This window comes from Penicillium coprophilum (assembly GCF_028826855.1).
Source record: "Penicillium coprophilum strain IBT 35676 chromosome Unknown utg000004l_segment0_segment0, whole genome shotgun sequence".
Lineage (NCBI taxonomy): Eukaryota > Fungi > Ascomycota > Eurotiomycetes > Eurotiales > Aspergillaceae > Penicillium > Penicillium coprophilum.
The window spans coordinates 6,648,274-6,664,062 of record NW_026622723.1 but is presented as its reverse complement, the minus strand read 5'-3'; the positions used below and the strand labels follow the sequence as shown (position 1 = coordinate 6,664,062).

Genomic DNA, 15,789 nt, shown 5'->3' with positions numbered 1-15,789 from the left:
CACGGGCAAAGAAGGCATCATGTATGATCCAGACAGATCCGACTCTTTGGGAAATATTTTCAACCCCCAGTAAGCCCCGTCCTTTTCCCTCGCTTGGTAGTAACCCAGGTCAAACCCAGGTAAACATGATTAAGCCGCACATGATCGAACCGGGTAGAGCGCAAGACACATGGTATCACTGTCAGTCTTGATATATGCCGGGCTCAGAGCCCATAGGTTCAGAGCAACGGAAGCCGTCTGCTTTGCTTTTTCTCATTTCACAACGCCGTAAGCAAGAAAATACCCCAAGTCCAATATGCAACAAGCGCCCATTCGGAGTAATGCCATCAAAAATCAGAAATCGGGGGCTGTGGTAATTTATCCCCAAACAGAGGCTTGCACGCCGAGCCCGCTCTTGGAGCTCCAGACGCCACTGCCGTTGCTCCAGCCAAGGCCAACACCACCAGCCTGATCCTTGGTGCCAGGGCCACCAGCTGCAGAGGTCACATCTGGGCTAGGGCCGGCGGAAGAGGTGCGCTCAGTGGCGGGGCCGGCAGTGGAGTCAGTGGGAGTAAAGCCGAGCCCGAGCGGCGAGGGCAGAGGGGTGATGGAGCGCTTGTTCAAGGCGGGGTTGGCAGTGGGCGCAGATGTCTGGCCAGGGGCAGGCCGGGAGCCGATGGGACCGACGGAGCCGATAGGACCAGCAGCGGGCTTAGAACTAACCTGGCGGGATGAGGGCGAGTCGGCACCGGGTGACGAGGCCGAGGTTACGGGCTGCTCGCCAAAGCTGGCGTTGATGGCGGAGGTAGGCGAGGAGGTGCTGTTGGCGCGCGAGGGGGACTGCAGGCCCGTGGCATCGCTGGTGGCGCTAGCTTGTGTTAGGCCGAATGGGTCCATGGCTCGCGGGGAGGATCCACGGACACCGGACGACGGGGTGCCGCCAGCTTGGCTATCTGGGCGTGGGTTGTCATCGGAGAAGGCACCGGGCGGGAAGAAGGCTGGGCTTTCGTTGCCGTACAGGGCACGGTGCTGGCGGGCAAGGAGTTCGCGACGACTGTCCTCGCTCACGGCAGCCGGGCTGGTGGAGCGGTCGGATTTGGATGCAGACATCTCGGCGAGGAGGCCTTGAAAGGAAGAAGAAAAGTATTAAAACCCCGTGTTCAAAGAAAAACGAAGAAGCCAAACCAAATATATTACACAGGCCGACGGATACATAGATGCAAGGAAGTGAAAAAAAAAGCCGACAGGGGAATATAACGAGGCTCAAAAAGAAGAAGACAGACGCTACCACGTACTTCGGTTGTACTGTTGCTCCTGGTGATAGTTGCGGAGTTCCCTCTCACGCTGTGCTGCCATCCGACGCTTCGCCTGCATCATCTGTTCCACCTCGTTGGGACGACCCTGATACCGCTGAGAGGCATAGAAACCCTGGGCATTGCCAGACGGGGGCATGCGGTTGCCATCGAACTCGCTGATCGAATGGTGTCGCTGAGGGCCACCACCCATACGAGGGTCTGTCAAGAGACAAGTCAGAAACGCGTTCTGGGTGCCATCCGTGCCCGCAACATACCGTAGTCGGGGTAGGGCCGGCCCATCATCATGGGCATCGAATCCCGCCGAGGAGCATTCCACAACTTCCCGCTCTTGACCAGATTGTCGATCGCGCGATCAACCTCTGTACGCAAAAGATCAGCACTCGTCCCAAATGGGCTCCCAAAAAAACATGCCCGGGGCATGTTCACAACCGCCTCGCTTCAAACCCAACTTTGCCCCGGGCGTGCGATTCGGATTCGGAGAAACAATTGTAAAGATCCAAGTAGAAGTGCATTCGTACCGTCAAATTGGGAGGAAAAGGCTGGGATATCCTCGCGCTGGGAGACCGAACTCGATCCTGTCAAATGTTAATTTTTTTTGGGCTCCGGGGGCGCTCGGCTGTTTGATCACATACCTGACCGGGAGGGAGGCGCCGGCTGCTCCCAAGAGGCCTGGCGCGCAGCGGGTGCTTGCCAGCCCTGAGGTTCGTAATACGAAGACATTGTCGAGGTCAAAGCCGAAAGTGCGACAGTTCAGGGGGAGGAGGGAGATGATCCGGTCAGAGGCGATCTGTCGAGAAAAAAAAAGTGAGCTTCGATCCACAATACACTCAACCAGCGATCTTCTTTCAACACATTCAAAGAAAGTATTCCACGTTGGATAAAAAAAAAAATATCCTCTCGGTAAAATTTGGGGGTATTTTTTCCGCTATCAATGTTTTTTTTTTGTATATGGGTATAGAACCAAGTAGAGAGGTACTTACGGGGAAAAAGGCCTCCGAGTATTTCAGTCTACCACGAGTCAACGAGGCAGAGGTCCAAGAATTGGAAGGATGAAGAAGAGAAAAGGAGAGAAGGTATGGGGGGAGATGTGGGTGTGTATTACCTTATGGAGGGGGGGCTTTTTTCATAAAATGGTAATGTAAAGGAAATAGTGTACGGAAAATTAAGAGAAATTTGTTTCTTTTGATTCTACATATATTGTTACTTATTGTGTCTATTCTGTTCTCTATTCTCTCTATATACCTAAATCTATGCTTATAATGAAATTCTATAGTCCATTCAATTGCTTTTTTTACCACCTGTATCAATTCGAACACGGCAATTCCCGGCAACCCAACGCCGCTTATTCGTCACTGATGGGGCCGGTCACCGGAGATTGGATGGGGGCACCGGGGGGGGCGTGTGCTTAAGCGTCGAGCTTCTCTCGTGTCTGATAGTTACTATTACTTATTATTCACTTAGCATGTTGTACTCCGTACTCCGTACTGGTCCTTTGTATGTTTCGTCTTTTATACTTGATGTATATTAATGTTCGAAATACTTCCCCGTTCCCCACTTAGAATATTGACATTGTGTTGCCCTAATGCCCTAGTAGATATATGCTTAGTATTCCGTACTCCGTACTTCTGTGTACTTTCGGTACAATATTCAAAGCTAAGTTTCTAGAATCCGGGAGATTCCCATCATATAGCCCGATTCAAACTAACAAGGAATTCCCTGGAGTCAACGTCAATGTATGATGATGCCAACCCTGACTGCAAAGGCTCTGCACTATGCAGTCAGCTTGCCAAGAATCTTCTGGCTTTGGACGCCATTAGAGGCTGCAAGTGAACACTTCAGTCGTATCTGGAATATGATCTGCAGCTTCATGTACAGTGGTTAGAACAAAGGCATGCAATGAGTATATATAGCCTGCTGCAGCCTGCTCAAAATGTTGAGAATCTCGTATCGGCCTTCAAGCAAGTTTTTGAACAACCTCATTGAAAGTGGACGGGAAGCTATACCTATATAAGCGAGTAGATGTGACAAAAAATGCTGTAGTAACATTGCTTCCAGGATACAGTTTAAACGGTGCTTTGACCAACTCGGTCGATTCAGGAGAGGTGGGGCAATGTCCGTCGGTCACCATTATTTTATAGTCTTCCGCAAGGTCCGCGCCCCTCTAAGCTGGGTTGGCTGCTCTGGGGCTGCAATGTTGATGTACTTAGCCGGTTCGACGGGCCAGTCAGCAGCCCTCTCCCTCTTCATTATGTACATGAGACTAATTCTAGATGCAATCGGAGTGATCCGACTCTATGATAGGATATTTCAGGCCTCGACTGTATCCATTCTTGAAGGGGGGGTGTTTTGCATTTTATAGTTCATTCGCCCGGTATCAACTCCCTTAAATCCCGCTCCGTTGTTGCCCGTGTCAATGTAGCGGGAAGATACGGTATAAAGACCTGCTTTCAAATCCCCCGGAAATGTACTACTAGCGCGATACGTTCAAGCATGCCTCCGCGTTACCTTGGGAGCGTAACGATTCCCCATTCGTCTGTCGTACAACAAACTGTGATCGGCCGAATCTAGTCCTAGTCTCACTAGCCAGATGCTTGGTTATATGGCAGCAAGGCTATGTTATGACTGTGGAGGCTACTTGCTGGAACTACCGTGATAGTTTCTCGATATCAGTGCTAAACAGTTGAAGTTGCTTACTGGTTTACAAAGAAACACGCCAACACAAGCCCCATATTTCCAAAGTGGCGACTCCAAGTTCTAATAAACAAAGGATGCCATCGCACGACTGAAAACTCAATTAGCCCAAGAGGCAATTAGTCCAATGACTATTCTCTCCCAGGATTCATTATATCAAACCTCATCGGATGTGGGGGGCCACAGGCTTAACTCTGGAGTCAAGTACGACGGAGTTCAATGGTGGGCCATGCTCAAAACAAAGAAGTTGGATGAGTGTCCTCGGGTCATGAAGGAATGTGGGCAGAACCATATCCTTCTACTTCTTTGAACGAAGCACATCTATATCATAGTTATGCCTCAGGCCAACATGGATTAGGTTATACTAGTGCAGCACGTGCAAGGACCATGCTGATCGCGGGGAGAAGTGAAGAATGACGATCAGGAGAGAAAAAGGAGACCACAGATAGATCATATAGGGGTCTTTCTTAGGAATTGATATCTTGACTCAATAGTCAGTAGTTCTGGGGGTTCGAGAGACAACACTGTGTTATCGATCTGTCGTCATGGTACCTGCATGAATGCATAGCTCGGTGATACTGCGGGCACTGGTTTGCCGCATTTTGGCTTCTGAATCGGGGTTACTGGAGTCCGAGAAGAAAGAAACAAGCGGTAAACAGTGATGTATAGTGATAAATAGACAAGCGAGAGATCATATTAGGGACAAAGGAGATCAGCCCCTAATTGTTGTCATGAGGGATGAGAGAGAGCTTTTGCCCAAATAGTCTTTCATGGCGTTCTAACGCTAATTCGTTCTCACGACATCTCTTCGAACTTGGAAATCCCCCATATACCTGCCCTAGGTAGATTTATCTCCTAGAATTCTATATATACAAATTTGTTGATGTTGTGAGGACCCAAGTTTCTTGAGGGGACGGTCGGCAGTGTCTTTACCGCCGACAGGGGCTGACCTTCATCTTCACAACCTCTCAAATTCCCCTCTCTGGACTACGCTTCCTTTTCTCACAATCGGTAACCCAGGCTGGTTCCTACATATTTGCTTGAAGGGACAAACGGACTGTATGGTTCATCCAGTACTTCGGCCATTTTTTGTCTCTTTTCTTTGATCCAATCCTCGAACGTCTCTCCGTCCGCTCTCTTCTGGTTCACGAAGACCGTTTTTTTTTATATTATTTTCTTTTCGTGTCTTATTTTCATCTCCTGGTTGAGGCATTGTCTTTTTACATATTTTCAATTTTTATCGGTCCCGAGTGAAAGACGAAAAAAAAAAATTCGGCTTTTCGCGACTTTGGTCGAGGGCGATTGAAAGTCTCCCACCACGATCTGCTTCCTGGTTGTTCCACATATCAACGAGCCCTTGACGTGTTACACACGTACCAGATCTTTCCCCGCCCATTATCGATCATAAACGAAATTTCTCCGGTGATTTTCAACTGAGCGGAGACTGAGGGGATTATATTGTGTGGTGTGTGGGAGTGGACTCTTACCTCTTGCCGAGCCCCGTACGGACGAACCACAACGGTGTGGGACTTGCGAATTGCTATATGGTCGCAAAATTCGATGGGAATGCGAAGTGTTCCCTCCACCGTGACGTCGCCTCGCTAGCGTCGGCACAGCCCTCCACGATGGCATGGATGCCGCAATCCGATGTGCCGCAATCTGACGTGCCCCAGACCGCTCGCCCTCCATTAACTTCGCACCAGTCTAATTCCCTTCCTTCAACCCCATATCAACATGCGCGCAACCTATCGTTTCACTCCCGGTCGCCGTCCCCCGCCCGCGGAAGCACCTCCCCTCGATCAACCCACTCTGAGGCCACACATCTACCCCCGTCCTCCCGAAAACCGCTCGGAGGATGTAAATATGAGACCGCCATGGCATATTTTCGACGACGGATACCGTATAGCCTAGGGGCAGATATACTACCGGAGGAGAAGGGGCCGTTGAAGGAGCAACTCAGCCCGGGCGAGGAGAAAAAATTGTCAACTGAGATCATGGATCTGTATGATCGATTGTTACCATCTGCTGAGAGTGATGATCGACGACGACAACTCGTTCGGAAATTGGAGAAGCTGTTCAATGATCAATGGCCTGGTCATAATATTAAGGCGAACATTTTTGGCTCGTCAGGGAATAAGCTCTGTTCTAGTGACTCGGATGGTAGGGTTTCTTCCCTCTTTTTGGACCCAAGCGATAGGAAGGCAAAAACACATACTAATCTGAGCAGTGGATATTTGCATCACGACCAACTACAAGGAATTGGAGCATGTGTGCCTGTTGGCTGAGGTGTTAGCTAAACGTAAGGAATCCTTGCTGACACAACTTGATTGAATGGCCGACTGACTTGAACAGACGGGATGCAACGCGTGGTGTGTGTGTCGCACGCAAAGGTCCCCATAGTGAAGATTTGGGACCCGGAACTCCGATTAGCCTGTGACATGAATGTCAATAATACCTTGGCGCTAGAAAACACACGAATGATTCGGACCTATGTTGAGGTGGATGAACGAGTGCGGCCTTTGGCGATGACTGTCAAATACTGGACGAAGCGCAGAATCCTCAATGATGCGGCACTTGGGGGGACCCTTAGCTCTTATACCTGGATCTGTTTGATCATTAATTTCCTGCAGACGAGAAATCCTCCGATTCTCCCAAGCTTGCAAGCACGTCCCCACAAGAAGAGAATGACCCACGACGGATTGGTCTGCTCGTTCGATGACGACCTCAAGACCTTGTCTCAATTTGGCCGCAAGAACAAGCAATCGGTTGGCGAGTTGCTCTTTCAATTCTTCCGGTATTATGGTTATGAACTTGACTACGAGAAGAACGTCATCTCAGTACGAGACGGCACCCTGATCAACAAAGAAGCCAAGGGGTGGCATCTGATGTTGAACAACCGACTGTGCGTGGAGGAGCCGTTCAACACGTCAAGGAATTTAGGCAACACCGCCGATGACACCTCGTTCAGGGGATTACATTTGGAATTGCGAAGGGCTTTCAAGTATATCGCAAACGGTGACCTAGAAGGGTGTTGTCAGCAGTTTGAATTCCCGGCAGAAGAGGAGCGGACCTGGGAACGACCGCCACCCCAACCACGGCCAACTCTCACGCCTTCCCTGCCATCGCGGGGTGGACGGGGTGGAAACCGTGGCGGCAGATATAATAATCAGTATTCGCGAGGTGGGCTCGCTGGTGGGCGACGACAGTCCAACACCGGGAACAAGTCCAACTTCCGCCAGCCGAATACTGGCAATGCAACAGATATCTCACTGCAGGCACAACAGCAAGCCCAGTATCTTCTGCATGACCAGTTATATCAACAAATCCAGCTTTTGCAGGCGCAGGAGCAAGAATTGCGGATGCAATTGCATAGTCAGGCATTGATCACTGGGAGACCACCGCCGGTGTTCATCCGTCAGCCATTTATCCAATTTCCAGTTCCTCAACAACAAGACTTTCCGGAGGAAACCTCGAGACCGAGATCAGGGACAGGAACAGGAAGCCATGCTACTCTCAGCCCTACTCAGCGCCAGCAAACAATTTATAACCCTACTTATGCTTCGGTTGGTGCTGGCTCGCAAGCGACCATGACCAACCCCCTTCGCCGTCTGCTGTTAGTGCTATGCCTGATACTCGTCGTAACTCTCGGCGATTGTCGGCTGCCAACGGATCCCCGAAGTCTCTGCGTGCCCATTCACAGCCTGCACGGCCTCAAGGCTCACCCTCTCTTCCCAGCTATATTCCCCTTTATAACATGCCGCCACCCTCGGACAACTGGTCAAAACAAAGGCCAACCACGGAGTCACCAGAAGGCGTAGAAGGCAGTGGTGACGAGAACGCGATGCGCTCAAACAGTCTTGCTAGCAATGGATCTTGCCCAAACTCCGTGGATGACAACCGGCAGCAAGATGTGCTGGGTTATTACATAACTCCTCAACAGCTTCAAGCCTTCCAGCAAGGTTCTATGCTGCCACCGTTGTCCACACAGATGGGTCTTGTCTCGAATGGATATTCGTTTATTCCCCTTCAACCAGATTACCGACCGGGATCGTTCTCATCAGAAACAGCTCGCTCGGAGCACACTCCAACTTCCAAGCCTTCGTCGCAACCGGCTCAATCCGCTCCGCGCCCAGCTGCACCCGGTCCGTTGATCGTCGATGGATCGGTGCGTCCGAGTGAGCCCCGCTCGGCATATGCACCTGAATTGATTGATCCTTACTCTGCGATAACCCATTATACATCGTCGGATGATCACAATATAAACACACCTGCAAGTTTCTCCGATTCCTTGTCTCAAGATTACCAGGATTCCGGGTCCTTTGACTTGGAGCACTCGGCTGTCTTCACTCGGCCATCTACGGAAACACAAAAGGTCAATGGTGTAGGCGGTGAAAAGCAGTCAGACGTGCATAGCCAAACTGAGCTTCTCGCTAGTCGGCTGCAGAACTACCACCTATCGAATTCCGAGAAGCTGGTACAGCAACCCGCGAAGACAAGTCCGGATCGACCAAGGAATGATGCAGCACAAGGACCAGGAAAGGAAAGCGGGCAGCCTAAGCACACGGGACAGATGAGTGAGAAATCTGCTGCATCTGGACCGAATGAGAATCGGCACCAGTCAACCAATTCGAAGCGCCGCACCAATGGAGACCATTCCGACAAGGCAAACGGTGTCAATGGCAAGAGCAAACCTAAAGGCCAAGGCCGACACGACGGCTCTCATAGTGCTGCTCCAGGCACTAAAGATCGACACACAGACTCGTCCCGAAGATCAGGCGGGCAGACTAACGGCACGAACGATAGCAACCATGGATGGCAGACTACCAAGAAGAAGAACCGCAAGAACACCAAGTCGTCAATAGAGCCTCGAAACAGCATCAACGGCGGTCATGAGCCCGCTCCAGCAGATGATTCTTTGCGGAAAGGCGGTTGATCAAGTGTATATCATTGCCCGAAACTATCTCCAGTCACGACTATAAGGAACGAGTTGATACTCACATCCAACCTGATTCCATTGCTCGATTCCAAATTCCCACGTGGTACCCCCCAAACACTCACGTTCCCCTGAAATATGTTGTTTTGCTTTTTTTTATTTCCCCTTTCCCCATGAGGAATTAGGGTCCATATATGCATGCATTCGTTGCCATCGGGAAAGTTGGCCGGTTCATTTTCCAGGAAACGCCTCCCATGCACCGAGACGATTTCTTTGCAGCTGTTTGGAGTTCTTTGTGTTTCAATGGTTAGACCTGGTTCTGTGTCTGATGCTCCTCATTTTCTTATGCCAAATTTTTTCTTTTTTTTTTTTCGGTCCTGGTTCTGTACAAAAGAGAAAGAGATTAACTGCCTTGTTGCCAATGAGAAACCAACCAAAATTTTCGAAAAAAGAATCCTTTTCCTGCTCAAGGTAATCATATCTGATATCTGGATTGCCTTGTCCTTGACTCTTCTCAACTTTTCAACTCGCTCTCCCGAGGTCGTCTTTTGTTGCGTGCTGTCAGCCAATAGAGGTCTATACAATAAATGAGAGACTTGGCTGCACATAGCAAAGATGCAAATAACAAAGACCCAAGAGAACAAAGGAAAGAAAGAAAAGTCTCACTCAAATCCTCTCCCTTTCCCTTTTCATCGTGCTCATCCTCATCCTCATCCTCCCATCTCAACCCACCAACCCTCATTTGAAGCAAGCTGCATCCGCATTATCAAATTCGCCATACAAACCACAAATTCCCTATAAAAATTCGCACATATACCAGAGAGTCCACGTCCCGACAGCAAATGTCCCAAAAACAAAAAGAAAAAACAGGAAAACAAAAGATGTGGATGATATGCCCTTCACTCTTCATGTATTTGTATTATTGCTTTTTCTTCGCCTACGGCATAATCTGCGAGACCTATTCGAGCATCTCTTTCGTCCAGAATTGCGTGATTCGATCACTCGGTGCCGTCAGGTCACTCTTTGTCCCGAATACGAGTTGGACTTCGAATTTCCGGCTGGGGTTTGATCTGCCCTGGCTTGAACCTGTGACGACCCCGAGGCCGATTGCGCCTAACTTCTTTGCGTTTTCATTTTCGTTTTGTTTTGGTGTATTGGCATATATGCTTTGCGTCGATTTATTCTGATGGGTTGATAGGCTCTTTTGTCCGTCTTTGTCTGTATGGTGTATCTGGGGCTGGATGGCTGCGAATGATGCGTATGTCGGTGAGCTACGGGTGGACGCGACATCATGTGAACGGATTGGAGTTGATTCCCTTCTTGTTTCCTCTGGCATATTTATGGAGCATTAGCGGAGAAAAAGCGTTGGCTATTAGAATTTTGTTCGGAATATATTGACATTGTATCGTTTATCGTTGAGATAATAGTATGGCATGTGATGAGTATATAGTACAGTACATCGGTAGCACCGATCTTGCAGTGTATCAGATGCAGTGGGAGAATGCCGGACAAGATTAGATCACACATAAAGGCGCTCGAAAGACAAAGACAGAACGAAGAGGGCTATTAAAACAGAAGGACATAAATATGTTCACCAGGGAGAAAATGTAGACTTGTACGCTGGGGTTCTGTCTCCATTGTCGTTTTTTTGGAGGAAAAACAGAACACCAATTGATAATGTCAAGCCAAATCAGTACCAGATCTCGGTCCAGACATATGGCAAAAGCACGACAGAGGCTGTATACAATATCATGAAGGCGTAGTATGGGAACAGGAGAAGCTGGGTCACAGGGGTATCACAGAGTAGAACCCAGATGGAGAGGAAGGCGACGGAGAAGAAGTGGCTGACGAGGACGAGGGGTTTCTTGATCAGACCGGCCAACAGCCCAACAGGGCCGCCGACTGGTCCAATCTGGAAATAGCGGAAACAGCCACGCTGCAGAGCTCTTAGGCTTTTGTCTATGGATAGAGAGTTAGTTATCGATAAATTAATAGCAGCGTGAGCATACGTACTGTCTGCGGCAAAGAGCGCATAGAGAGCTTGTGCGAGGATATTGATGACCGAAGAGGAATTCTTTCGCCTCCAGTGGAATTCGGCTAGCTGTTCGAGGACAAGGCCTGTATTGGAGAGGGTGGGCACACGCTCTGGGCTGAGCAATTCGCGGATGAGACAGACATCGTTGAGCGCCACTGTCATGCCTCCACCCGTGAGAGGATGCCGCATGTTGAGTGCATCTCCTAGAATCATCAAGCCGGGTGTCTTGTTAGCCGAGGCAGGCAGGAACGAGTTCGGCATTGACCGTAGCTGGCCTTGCTCTAGCGCATCGGAGAATGACTTCTGCGCACCCTCTGGGAGCTGGGGCAGGATGCTATTTCGCATATAACCCTTGACACCACCATTTTGCACCGAGGCGAGAGGAAATTTATCGGGGATATCGATAAGGATTCGGGTCTCGTGGGTGCCAATCTGGTACATGAGCACGGGCGGGTTATCGCTGATGAGAACATGACCAGTGTTGGGGGCGGGGAGTTTGGCATCGATGAGTTCCAAGCCATAGAACTTTGATCGCCGTTTGGGTGTGTACTGGTGGTGTTCCTTGCGAAATTCGGAGTTATAGCCGTCGGCGGCCACGGTAAGTTGGGCGAAGTAACAATCCTTGGCCTCCTTGGTCACACACTCGACTCCAAGGACTTCCTCAGTATGGGACGATGTGACAAGGCCAGTCACCTTCGTTTCGACCACTGTGACATTAGGGCAGGACAGAGCCGCTGCCCGTAGTTTCATCACGAATCGACCATGATGGAAGGCTCGTCCCAACGGTGCAGGTGAGGTTGGGCTGGACTTGGGGTATTCGAGGAGAACCGGCTCGCCGTGGTAAGAAACCCAGTATCCCTTCACATCAATGCCATCGATATCTTCCAGGCAGTCCCGTAACCCTAGTTGCTCGAGTGCCTGAACACCTCCCGGTTGGAGTAGTTCACCAACAATGCGGTTGGGCTCCTCCAACGACTTTTCCAGCAGAATCACGCTGCGTCCCTGCTTTCCCAGTGCGACTGCAAGTGCACAGCCTAGGACTCCAGCACCCACAATTACAACATCGGCTTCGTGATGATCGATGCGGCGCTGAGCGGCCGGGGAGACGGAGGCGTCGCCGTTGAGTAGGGAGACCATTTTTGGGTTTGAAAGAGTAGATTTTGTCAGAACGGAGTCAATAGGGGCAGGACCATTATCGGCTGAAGTAATTGATTTAAAGGAAAGTCAATTGGCTGTGTTAATGGGCTGATGTGGTTTTTTTTGGATAGAAAGGGGTGGCGTGACATGTGAAAGGATCGCTCTCCGCCTTCTCAATTCTACGCAGCACGAGACATCACGGGATTATCTATATCCATGTGGACTGATCTCAGATATAACACAATTTATATGAAACTATTGGGTCTATTGTACTATTTACATTATTATACATATTCACTGAGACGCCAGATGCCCCTGATAATCCTCATACTCCATATACTCCTCGTATGCTCCCCTAGGTGAAAACTCCAGGTGATAGTCGGATGAGTACTTCTCCGGCACATAATGCCTACCCCAATTCGCTGGATTGTTCCAAGGGTATTCCGGATCCTCTGAAGGAACGGTGTGCAGTTTTGACACATTGGATTCAGCCCACCATTTTGCCTGATCAGGAGCGTCAAACTGCTTGCGCCTAAGCAACATATCCAACTCCCACTCTTCATCAAAGTTCATGATGAGTTCTTCGAGGTTTGTGGTAGGCAGTAAATGTTGTTGCTCAGTGGGTTTAAATAGCCTGGAGCGATTCGCCTTTTTCAATTCTGGTTGAACGTTGATGGCCGACCAATGCGAATCACCTTCAGACTTGGCCTCCAGAGCCCCCACGATTTGCCGGAGTACCAACACTTGCCCCGTGGCCTCGTAGGAGCCAGAGGATCTGATCGCATGTTCTAATGAGCCCAACTGAGACGTAGCCTCCACAACAAAGTCTCGACTGACGGGCTCATTCCGCGAGAGGACTGTCATTATGCACCACCAGACCCCCTTGAAGTTATGGACCTTGGCAAACGCACGTAGCAGCATCTTCAACAGTACCTGATCGAAGCCATGAGAAAGCCGCCATCGAGATTGGTAGATTGTTGTAAGCAGGTCGACGGCAAGTTCTGGCGTTCCACCTCCAATGAGGTAACGGCTGGAAGAAGTCGCGCAGAAGTGCTTCACCAAAAGACCATTGGTATTGGCACAAGTGTCATAATATTCAAAAATGGCCATCTTGATCAAGCCGCCGTACCCAATGGCTTCTGGGTCCACCTCCATGACCCGTTGGAAGAAAATGGGAATCCACGAGGTGAAACGTTTGCTGTAACGGAGAGCAGGAACATTTTTCCAATAATCCCATTCAGATGTAATCAGACGCCGCGCGTTTGCCAAGCCTGTCTTGTTGCAACTGAGAATCGCGGCAATCACAGCTAGCTTCAGGTGCAGTGGTCTGACAACGTAACCACCCGTGGTCGCGTGGTTGTAAATTGCCAGAGCATCGGAGTGTCTGCCCATGTTGATAAAGTGTTCCATCCGTTTGTGGAGCGGAACGTATAAACTGGCATTTTTGGAGGCCACCATCTCACTTACTGTTCGAGGGAAAGATTCCTCAGCGGGAATATGAATGGGGGCAATTTTGTCTCCTCGTACTGCCCAAGTGTCTGAACTAGACCCAAGGATGCGCCGGGAAGAAGTCAAATGATCTTGTCGATTCTTGGCAGCTTGCTTCAGCCGCCAGATTCCCACCGGGTTGTCGGTCATTGCGAGTTTTCGGCTTTTCAAGAGTGACTTGATAAACCCATCGTCAATGCCGGTATTCCAATTCTGATCACGGGCCATGTCCATAATTGTTGTGATCATCTCTTCGTTGCCCTTTTCAATGATCGCTTCGAGGATGTGTCGGTGAAGTACCTTATCGGGTTGTATATCAAAATCGTTGATGCAAGCAATGACAAAGTCGAGGATTTGTTGGCCCGTGTGGGTGGGATAGTATTCCAGGAATACACGGTCGAATATCATAGTGAAGTCCTTCTTTGATTCAGTGTATCCGTGCTCGTGCATAGCACGCATGCCATCCATGACTCTATCCCATTCACAGTTAAGTGCTCTGTTGTAGATGATCAAGCCAATGGTCCGACATCCAGGCTCGGTCCCATAATGTGTTGGCATTGCCTTGACCATAGCTTCGGCTTCTTCGGCTCGGCCAGTTTCAACCATGGCCTTAACCATTGGGTTGAAGAGTTTCTCAGTTGGCTTCCGATCGAGTGATTCGAGATGTTTGAGAATGAGGCCGAGTTGAGAAGACAGCAATTCCATGCTCCTAGTCTTCCTCCATAATCCGTCAAGATAAGCACCACATAGACCGCAGTCGCGGTCATCCTCAAAGCGCTGGAAAAAGAGATATTTGGCAGAGTCCAACCGTTTGGACTCAATCAGACATCGAAGGATGACTTCCAATAGATGGGTTGGAACAACGAAGCTGGTTCTGAATTTATCATATATCACGCCAACAGAGTCGATGTGGCCCTCTTTCGCAAGCAGATGCATCAGTGTAGCCCACATCTCCCCCGACACGACACTGACCTTGTCCAAGCGATTGAACAAAGTTCGGGCAACGAACAGATTTCCTTTGATGCAATTTGCAGTGAATATAATACACGCAAGTTCTCTGCGTTCCCAAGAAATGATGGGTGTCTGCCGAGTGTGCGCCAAGAACAAATTCGCAGCAGTGATTTCCCGGTCTTGATTTAACAGCCTGCGTATTTCGGCGTCGAAGGGCAGCTTGCCGGCTTCTCGTGCAATTTCGCCCTGTTGTTTCTCACGAGCCAGAATTTCAGCGTTCTGGGCCAAGCTTGGAGCATCAATGTTTCCAGTGTAGTGGGATTGTGTAATTGGATTACTTCCGAAGAGCGAACGTTTCGAGCGAGCATGGTGTTTTTCCAAGCTGACCAGGGGCTTGGGCTTGGGCTTTGGACCATTTTTTTCTGTTTCGAACCCCGGTTCATCTGGCCCGTCAGGTACATTCCGATTCCTCGCCTTCAGGGATTCAATGCCCATGAATTCGCCAGCCTCCGCCGCCTCGATCATCACCTTGAGTCTTTTAGCAGCAGATGTTGCATCGTAATTCGGCGCGGTACTGTGTAACGTTCGTTTGTTCTCGACGATCTTCTCGGCGATGCGGACCCGGCGATGAGCTTCATACGTGAGGGCTGCAACGGTGCAGAATCCGCCAACTGTTGAGCCGGCTAGGGCCAATTGGCGGAGCACTCGGAGGGCATTTGGAGATGGTATTATCGAGCCGGACTTTGCGGCGCGGACAAGCATATTGCAGGTGCTGAGCGCGGGTTGCGCGCGAGTTCACCAGTCGTGCATGAGCGGCCTCGCACCAATGTTCCGAAGTAAGGACGTAACTGAAATGAAAGACACACGATTAACTCCAATCACCAGCTATGATCCAAGGTATGTGTACAGGCAATTGAAGCTGCGAGAGTAGGGTAACTTCGGAGCAACTTCTTTTTTCCCGATGCAAATCAACTTGCGCCTTAGGTTGGTGCCGCCCGCCGGAGCCTGACCTGGTCATACGACCCGTGGATCTAACCGGATCCTCCACAGCTTCCTGTCTAACTATATCTTACACAATATCAAATATCTTGCGGAAAATTTAGTCAAAGGCCGAGCTCAACATATTCTACAGCTGTTACATGATTAGCAAGATGATCTGTCAATGTGTTCCTCACATCACTTTTTAGTCTTGTGTTTGTAGCATCCATCTAGGTACCCAACATCTACATATATCGACAAGAGTTATGAGGCAAAAACAA

At 49.7% G+C, this 15,789-nt stretch overlaps 4 protein-coding genes across 4 annotated transcripts; 1 reads left to right on the top strand and 3 right to left on the bottom strand.

Moving 5' to 3' along the window:
- Nucleotides 1-357: 357 nt before the first annotated feature.
- N7500_006936 (uncharacterized protein) lies at nt 358-2,015 on the bottom strand (the record flags this gene model as incomplete). The annotated part of the gene is made up of 5 exons (XM_056678080.1): nt 358-1,103; nt 1,275-1,493; nt 1,550-1,654; nt 1,814-1,870; nt 1,928-2,015. The coding sequence occupies 5 exons, from the start codon at nt 2,013-2,015 to the stop codon at nt 358-360; spliced, it is 1,215 nt and encodes a 404-aa protein (XP_056533080.1).
- A 3,515-nt stretch (nt 2,016-5,530) lies between these two features.
- On the top strand, nt 5,531-8,919 carry N7500_006935 (uncharacterized protein; the record flags this gene model as incomplete). The annotated part of the gene is made up of 4 exons (XM_056678079.1): nt 5,531-6,146; nt 6,214-6,285; nt 6,339-7,599; nt 7,722-8,919. 4 exons carry the CDS (start codon nt 5,531-5,533, stop codon nt 8,917-8,919), a joined length of 3,147 nt encoding a protein of 1,048 aa, XP_056533079.1.
- A 1,690-nt stretch (nt 8,920-10,609) lies between these two features.
- Nucleotides 10,610-12,091, bottom strand: erg1 (squalene monooxygenase erg1; the record flags this gene model as incomplete). The annotated part of the gene is made up of 2 exons (XM_056678078.1): nt 10,610-10,878; nt 10,933-12,091. 2 exons carry the CDS (start codon nt 12,089-12,091, stop codon nt 10,610-10,612), a joined length of 1,428 nt encoding a protein of 475 aa, XP_056533078.1.
- A 294-nt stretch (nt 12,092-12,385) lies between these two features.
- N7500_006933 (pentatricopeptide repeat protein) lies at nt 12,386-15,292 on the bottom strand (the record flags this gene model as incomplete). The annotated part of the gene is made up of 1 exon (XM_056678077.1): nt 12,386-15,292. The coding sequence occupies one exon, from the start codon at nt 15,290-15,292 to the stop codon at nt 12,386-12,388; it is 2,907 nt and encodes a 968-aa protein (XP_056533077.1).
- Between the last annotated feature and the right edge of the window lie 497 nt (nt 15,293-15,789).